Source organism: Bombus vancouverensis, unplaced genomic scaffold (genome assembly GCF_051014615.1).
Source record: "Bombus vancouverensis nearcticus unplaced genomic scaffold, iyBomVanc1_principal scaffold0088, whole genome shotgun sequence".
In the NCBI taxonomy this organism is placed as follows: Eukaryota; Metazoa; Arthropoda; class Insecta; order Hymenoptera; family Apidae; genus Bombus; species Bombus vancouverensis.
The window spans coordinates 65,180-74,009 of NW_027468979.1; the positions used below are offsets into that span (position 1 = coordinate 65,180).

Below are 8,830 nucleotides of genomic sequence, written 5' to 3' on the forward strand. Positions count from 1 at the left end.
TATATATATATTGAACACAAAACAAAATACATCAAAAAATTAATAATAATAAGGAACATCAAACAGCGAACCAACGAAATTGAAGCAGCTACACTAAATCAAAATCGAAGCAAGGAGCTCCGGGATAAAGTTCGCTGAACTCACGCATACACCAATAGCGCACAACAGGGGAAATTCCCTTTCTCCCAGAAGCGTGGTGACGAAGATGTGCCTCCAAAACCTCTTCGGGAATTTCATTCGCAAAACGAACTTTCACGCAACGATCGGTATCAACGATTTCAACCAGAGGGGGTTCACTCTCCAATACGACGGTCTCTGCATCGAAGAAATTCTCGTCGAAAGTAACCAAATCGTCAAAGCCCAATTTCGACACGGCCTCGGCACCAATGTTGAATAGTTCCTCCAACCACTCTGATACTCGTGGTTTATCACAGGGCCGCATGCGTTTGATTGGTCCTCCCGAGTCGCCCATGGGTTCTTCGGAATCCCTCTTTCGCTTGGGCTGAGAACAACACGGTATATTTTAAATAAAACGAAACAGGACGAATCAAGCGGACTAAGAACAAGACTAAATACGTACCAGGGAAGTCTGGAAAGGAACCTCTGATGGAAACGACTCCGCAAACATTGTTCGAACGTCGATCACCGAAGCCTAGGGAAATAGCAAAAAAGGAAAAAACAATCAAAATCACAAAAACAACCTTAATATGCAAACATCCAAACTTACGCAAAACAACTCGAAGGAGGAGGTCCTTGTTATGGGAGAGCAGCGGAGTTGCGTGTGTTTACCCAGTAAACATTGAAATGATAATGATGCTGCAGCCACCAGCCCTTCCACGCGCCGAAGAACACCGGTAATTCCCACGATACAGCACGTGGAAGTTTCTCGTGGAAAGGACTAGATCAGCGTGGAATGCTTCAAATCTCCTAGACGCTAGCTCAGCGGAACACAGGACTGATAAAAACTAAGTCGAAATATGGAATTTGCATTTTGTCACGTACGATTCCAAGAAGCCCAAACTGCAACATCCCGATTCCCACGGAAGCGTACCCCCAGTGGACCACCACCCCGTGGGGGATGGCATTATAAATAAGCGTAGCAACATAGCGCAGCGCTCATTATTATTCTGGTGAACATTCTTATTACGGTTCATTATTCTTTGTTCATTATTATAGTGTCCATTCTTCTTATAATTTGCGTTCGTTCATTTTTTATAGTGTTCATTCCTTACGGCTCATTATTCTTCGCTCATTAGTTTGTTCATAATTCTTGTGATCGTTTGTTATTACGGCCCATTATTAATTTATTACTACGTTCGTTATTGCGCTCGTCACTGCGTTTAGAAATTTTGTATAGTATTTTGCGTTTCGGGGTCTTAATTTTTTCGGTCAAGAAAAGAGAGTCGCGACTAAGTAAAAAGAAAATTTTATCTTTGAAGTCCTCATTTCATCGTTTAAACACAAACGCGCATTGTAATTGCGGTATTAATCCAGCTAAGTGAATTGCTCAGTCTGTATTAAAATAGATAAATAAAGTAAGAGTTGATAGTAAACTATATTCGAGTTCAAATAATAAACCCAACAAAACTTCGACGACCACCGGAGCGGCTGAGGCAATGGCACCAGACAGCACCTACTCCTCAAGGTAAGAAAATTAATTTTGAAAATTTCCTTCTTCTCTGGTAATCTCGTTGCCCTCGAGAATTGAATTAGAACTTCCTATCATCGATTTCGTTTTATTTTCGTGAACGGTTTTGAAGATAGAATCATTGTTTAAACTTTTAACAAAAGAGTTGTCCGCTGTGTCGGCTTGTGCGAACGGTGTTTTCAACTACTGAAACATCCACTGATCTTCGCATTCCTCCTCCCATTGTTGGTAAAATATTACCCGCCTTTGGGCAAGGCTTGCGAAATCACACAAGTCCCGCACAGAAAGGACTATTAAATACATCGTCGGGGTCAATCGAAAATTAAGAACAATACCGGCATTGCTATTAACTGATATTCTTGCCATCATTGCATGCGATTGTAAGAGAGATATAACAGAACAATTTCCCTTCGAGAATTTAACCAAAGGATCGTTTGCTGTGTTGGCTTGTGCAAACGGTGTTTTCGCTTATCGAAAACACCCATCGATCTTCGCATTCCTCCTCCCACTGTTGGTAAAATATTACCCGTCTTTGGGCAAGGCTTGCGAAATCACACGAGTCCCACACAGAGAGGATCGTTAGAATCATCCCCGATTATTAAACTCAAAAGGCAAGAAAATCGTGGTGACAAAATCCATCGTAGTAAATGAATTGAGTTTCGGTCCTAACGGCAAACTACTACAGCGAAATTAAAAGAGAAGAAGAAGTCAAACGTAAAAATAAATTTATATAAAACAACCAAAAATCTCACATTCCTATCCAATCCAGCAACGCTAAAATATATATTATCTAGCTAATAAAATATATATATAATAACCTAAGCCATTTTACATTCAAATAAAAATCCGTTCAACGAGGAAAAATATTTATTCTACCCAGCTTTAATCCTCTCCCGTGCTAGTATCCCTGCGCATAGCAGGTTAGCCGAAAAGTGGAATTCGTTTACCAGTTGCATTAAGCGTCAGTTAACGCTACCCATTAAGCGTAAAAGAAAATAATAAAAATAAAATATTTTGAAATAGTCCTTAGACTATTTCTGGTGGCAGCAACTACCGTATTAATTAGAAATCTAAATCAGTATTAAATACACAATAATATCATTTCAATTTATTTCCCTTCCGATTAAATTCAAAACTCAAACTATAAAAAAAAAATTTTTCAGTAAAATTTAACTTTAGATTTGATCGATTTAAACAAATAGATACGTAACAGAGTAAAGTAATAAATTTTTGGTGGCAGCGGTGGGATACGCTCTACGGAGGATTAAAGTTGGTTTAAACGGTTCGATTCGCTCACAAGGGATTAAAGTTGTCACGATTATCGATAAAATATATACCTAAGAAATAATGTCGACTAAATTAGAATCGTTGGACAAAGGCATGATCTTGATGTTATCGGAAAAACTTAAAGCATGGGATGCGAATTTTCGCGACATGAGTACAACAATGAATAAATTACAAGACGATGTGCGTTCACTGAAAATAAAAAAGGAAATCAAGACACCCGTATCATCGCCGATAATTTCCCAAGCGACAATACCGATAGAAGTTAATCCCCAATCAATTAAGTTAAAAGATGCAATAGAGACAGTACCAGTGTTCGACGGACATCGACCCTCGGTATTTCGATTTTTAAGAGCATGCGAGCGTGCACGAAACATGGTTCCTAGGCATCAAGAATCTCAGTTAGTAAAATTATTAACGAATAAGCTTCGCGGACACGCGTTTCTCGCCGTAGAAGACACAGAAGTAATAAGTTTAAACGATTTCGGGAATAAATTAAAAGATATGTTCGGTCCGGGAAAAACGGTTAACGAATATAAAGGGGAATTAGCTACAATATTTCAACGACCGGGAGAAGATATTTTGGACTACATAGAACGCGTCAAAGATCTCAGGCTGGCGATAATGAACGGGGAAAGGTACGAGTACGGCACCGTATTTCAAGATAGGATAGATCGAGACACGAGGGAAGCTTTCGTTAAGGGGCTCCCAAACGAGGTGTATTTACGAGTAAAGATAGCAGGATACCAATCCTTGGACGATGCGTACCGCTAAGCCGTGAAAGCAACACGAGAATTAAAACAAGTGAACAATAGAATTCGATACCAACGTCCGACACCTTCGGATAATTATAACCAAAACAACGCTCATCCACCATACAATAGTATCTATACTGTAAACATCCGCCAGGACTGGAGATTTGTACCGCCGTCGCAGAAACATCTAAACAACCCGGGAATAGAAGAAAATGTCAGGAAAGAAACAAGAGCAATAACTTGGGAAGAAAAACGCATAAATAAATACCTCGATAGAGATCTAAATCAAAAGAGAGATGCTGATCATTTCAACCAATCAACTTTTCAATGCAAACACCATTCCGTTGCTGTGATAAGGGATAATGTCACGTTAAATAATAAAAGGACGCACGGTGCCATAGACAGGATCATGAGTGAGAAATTTTCTGAGTTACCAAACAAGATAAATAATATTAGTGCCAAAGAACTTTCAGACAAAGCAGAAACTAGGAAATTGAACGACGAGACGACAGGCAATGCTTATCCACTGCCTAACTTCACAGAGATATTGGACCCGCTGGGAAGTGCAAATCGCCTCTCCACGTTCAACTTGGCAAAGATACAAAAGCAAGACTCCACGAATTTCGTGAATGTTTCAACCATAATAGGAAAAGAGATAGTGAGTGCATCTCTCTCAAAAACTTCTATAAAACCATCAGAAGGAAACTTTATCGAACTCAAAGCCAAATCATTAAATTGCAAGGAAGATCACACTATAGAAAATAAAAATATAGCTATCCCTAAATCCAAAACAGAATCTATAAGCAAAAAGGTTTGTAATAAAAATTCAAAGAATAATTCCAAATCTACCAAAAATATTCCTAAACGTTCCATACAAATAAATAATAATTTAATTATAATAAGCACTTCCAGTAAAACTATTCATCCTGAAAAGGTAGAGAAAAATAAAGGTGCTGCGAATAAAATAAATGAAGAAGAAACAAGGGTAACTAAGGAAAAGGATTCTAAACATTTTCAAGCTGAAGAAACGCAAGTTCAACGAGCTCAAAGAAATCAAAAGGGAGAAAACAGGGAATCACCAGTCGAAGATATATATAAAAACTTGAATAAATATGCTAGCCATTGGATTATAATTGGATTAAAAATACTTTATTGGTTACTACATCTAATATTTGACGTAGGTAACATAGTAAGTAGTGCTGATCTTATGATTCCCCCAGGAAAATATGGATGGTATCACACTATACTATATACAAAATATTTTTGGGTTAATATGGCTGCGGCACTCTCAAAAATTTGTATCTTAAATGCTATTAGCAAGCAATTGGATAATTGGATCAATGTCAGTAAACCTGTGTCTTGGCGTAAAATAAAAACTAAAATGAAGGAAAGGAACGAAATTCTCCCCGCACAAATTAGTTTCGGACATCTAGCCAGAGAACCTATTGGTGAAGTAACAATCGAAGAGAACACGGAACCAACATGCGCAGAATATCTCGAAGATCTGTTCAATAAAATTAACACTGTACAACGAATGGCAAGAGAAAATTTGATAAAATCCAAACTAAGACTAACGATCGACGAATTAACCCTCAAGATTTTAAAACAGGAGATTCGATATATCTACTAAAAGAACCTAGTAAAGGAAAATTCTCCGATCAATATACTGGACCATACAAGGTGCTAGAAATCTTGCAGAACCAGAACGTCAAGATTGAAGTAAAAGGGATTCCGCGAACAGTGCACTTAAACAAGCTAAAACTAGCGCATAACCGAAATAAGCAATGAATAAAGTGATTTCAGTGGGCAACGTAGTGCAGTAGTGTATGTTGTAGTGCTGTTCGTCGAATAATACAGATATCGAACACCTAAAAGAGAAAAGGAAAAATTATTATATGTACTCTAATTATTGTTTGAATATAAAACGTGTTGATTCAATAAATAATTAAAAGAGTGAAAGTGAAAGTTACCTTGCGAACAAGTGATCAACAAACAAGAAAGTGTACGTGTAAGTATAGGTTATGGATCGTTGTTCGCGGAACATAATGTATGACAGCTACCTAAAATAAGTGAATAAATTAGTCTCAATTGTCTCAGTACAAAATACAAGGTTACTAAGTGTTATAACTATATTATGGATAAATCAAAAGGAAGTGTGACATTGTTCGTCGAATAATACAGATAGCGAAAACCTAAAAGAAAAAAAAGGAAAATTATCTGGTGTACTCCAATTATTGTTTGAATATACAACGTGTTGATTCAATAAAAATTAAAAGTTGAATTAAAATTGAAAGTGAAAGTTACCTTGTGAACAAGTAATCATCATACGAGAAGGTTTACGTGCAAAATAGGTTATGGATCTCGGTTTGCGAAACACCATGTACAACAGCCAGCTGAAAAATAAATGAACAAATTAACTTCAACTGCCTTAATGCAAAATACAACAGTACTAAATGTTATAACAATACTATGGAAGCATGGCACTGTTCGTCGAACAACACAGATGGCGGAAACCTGAAAAGAAAAAGAAGTTTATTACAAATGATCCGATTACTGTTTGAATGTAAAACGTGTTAGTTCAACGAATAACTAAAACAGTGGAAGTGCAACTTACCTCGTGAACAATTAATCACCATACAAGGAAGTGTACATGCATGAATGTCGCAGATTAACAAGAAGAAATAAAATAGCTGATAAGTGTAGAAAGTGGTTAGAAAATAATTAAGATAGATTAATTGAAAGTAAAAGGATATCTTATTATGTATTAATCTACGTAGTATTGTTATATTATTATATCTAACATGTAGAAGTGGATTTTGTAATACACAATAGCGGTCGCACACACAATGCATTATACACATATTAAACTAAATAAACTAAACAGTACCTTTATGGCCACAGATATAAGACGATTGAAGACAACCGTAGTAAGTATCCAAGGCATATCGAAGAATCAGGTGATGTGGGAATGATCTAGGTAAGTGATGCAGCATCGGAAGAGTAGAATCTGAAGAATTACAGACAATGTTAATCTAACAAGTAGGTTTTAATCACTAATAAGGGAACTAACTCATATCATACACAAAATAATAGCAAATAGCAAGTACATGCAATAATAAATTAATAGGGAAAATAAGAAAGGTTAATAAACACAGGAATAGGTTAGAAATTAATCAAGATAGACTAACTAAATATTAACAACATGACTGAACTCGGTGCAAAGGAATAAAGTTACGTTACACAAAATATCTGGTAACACAATACACAAAAAAAAAAGAAAAAAAACATTAACTAAATTAAACAAGATTTATATAAATGCGAGTCACGTATAATCAAAACAATGACTATCGAAATTCGAAAACAACACAATCTATGCTATCGCATTAAGGTAGCACACGGTATTGACACACACAATATCATGAAACACAAACAATATTACAGAAACACTACAAAATAAACTATAATGATTAACAAATTAACTATTTCAACAACACGCTACTGTTGACATTAAACAAACGATACACGCAAGCGACCATGTTGAAAATTCGTCGCACGCACCCCACACATACGCACCCCAACACAAATAATAGCCAACACAATGTAATACAGCATTATAATAGCAATGCTAGGTACTGAACACAAAAAAGAAATAATAAAAAAAAAAAGAAAAAAAAGAGAGATAAGGAAAATATATATAATAAACAACAACTAACATAACCATAACATATTATATATTATACCACATACAGGGATACAGTATTTGTACAAAGGGATAGGTCCGAACAAAACTTATAAAAAATTATAAAATATATATATTAACTGTTTTCATATGTATGTCCAGAACAGGTGGCGAGTTCATCAACCCTAACATAGAGGACTCAGACGGGCCCGTACCCGCATTCGATCTGGAAGCGATGGAGGATGTTCAGTCTTGCCTCTGTGTTCGGTTGATACGTTCTGTCTACCATTTAGATAACGGTCATCTTTGTCAAGACTGTTTCGATAACTTAGATCCAGACCACCAGGACCTATGTGACGACCCACCCACTCATTTCATATGCGGAGTATCTGCAAGAACACGAATATCATACTGTCGTATGTGTGATATAAACCTAGCGGACCTACAACCCGCTATATCATGCCTCCAATGCATGATCGTTTACACTAATCTAACTCACCTTGAAAGAAACTTTTTAGTTCAAGGAATAGCAATCCGCGCCGTAGAACTATAAAGTACTTGTATGCTACGCACAAGACCAAATACTGATGCTATCCACCTAAACAAACGACATTTATAATTATGCATATAATTTTCACTTATGTTTACCAATATATATATGCACGCATGTTGTAAAGTAGGCGATATCTATGACACTCACATCCATTGATAATCCGAGTGACTCGTAAAATAAGTCGTCATATTTACCATTACACGCACATATATATATATTCAAAGACAAGCTATAATTGTAATATCTATTCCTATAGATAATATATACTTATATATTTATAACGATAAAACAAATCTCATCTATATTACTTACCAATACGTATGCATATACGTATATAATTATAACCCAGGTAACATTCATGGTATTTATTTTCACCGATAATAAGTTTTAACAAAAAAAAAAAAAAAACATATAAATATAAATTTTTTTTTATATATATTAATAATAATAAAAGATTATTCTTATTTCTAATAAACTCGAGAGTAAGAAACAATTTAATAAATTGTTAATAGGAAGATGAATCGCCTGGTCATCGTACTTACCCTCATCAAAATAGCATACGGCCTGGTAGGATATGACTGCAATGGCAACCACCTCAACGTTACCACTATCTCTCTAAACTCCATCGGGGACTGCAGCATACAGCCTACAATGACTGAAACCCAAGATATTTATATACAACTACTTCAACTCTCAGAATTTGAATTTACCAACGTAAGGCAATGCAAGGTGCAAATAACTCGAATTGTATATTACTGTGGCATGCACTCTCACACGTCGGCAGTGCATAACGGATTCGCCGAATACCTCCATGAAACAACCGACCAACAATGTGCAAGGATGCACCAAGACGGCACGTTTTCACTCGGACCACAAAACCTTATAGTTGGCCTAAAAGATAATGCAACAGA

General features: G+C 36.2%; 1 protein-coding gene across 4 annotated transcripts in view; it reads right to left on the reverse strand.

The window, feature by feature from the left end:
* The window catches only part of LOC143305095 (uncharacterized), a 34,612-nt gene extending 26,038 nt beyond the window's left edge, over positions 1-8,574 (reverse strand). Inside the window, exons 1-4 of one of the 4 annotated variants that reach the window (XM_076627666.1) lie at positions 8,462-8,574; positions 7,866-7,964; positions 6,876-7,755; positions 6,575-6,694 (exon numbers count right to left, since the gene is read on the reverse strand). In XM_076627666.1, coding sequence (XP_076483781.1) covers positions 6,575-6,694; positions 6,876-6,891 — 136 coding nt within the window. In that variant the 5' untranslated portion in view covers positions 6,892-7,755; positions 7,866-7,964; positions 8,462-8,574. Of the gene's footprint in view, positions 1-6,574; positions 6,695-6,875; positions 7,965-8,461 lie in introns of all 4 variants that reach the window. The other 3 variants (XM_076627668.1, XM_076627667.1, XM_076627665.1) reach the window with 3 other exon arrangements.
* Positions 8,575-8,830: the final 256 nt, after the last annotated feature.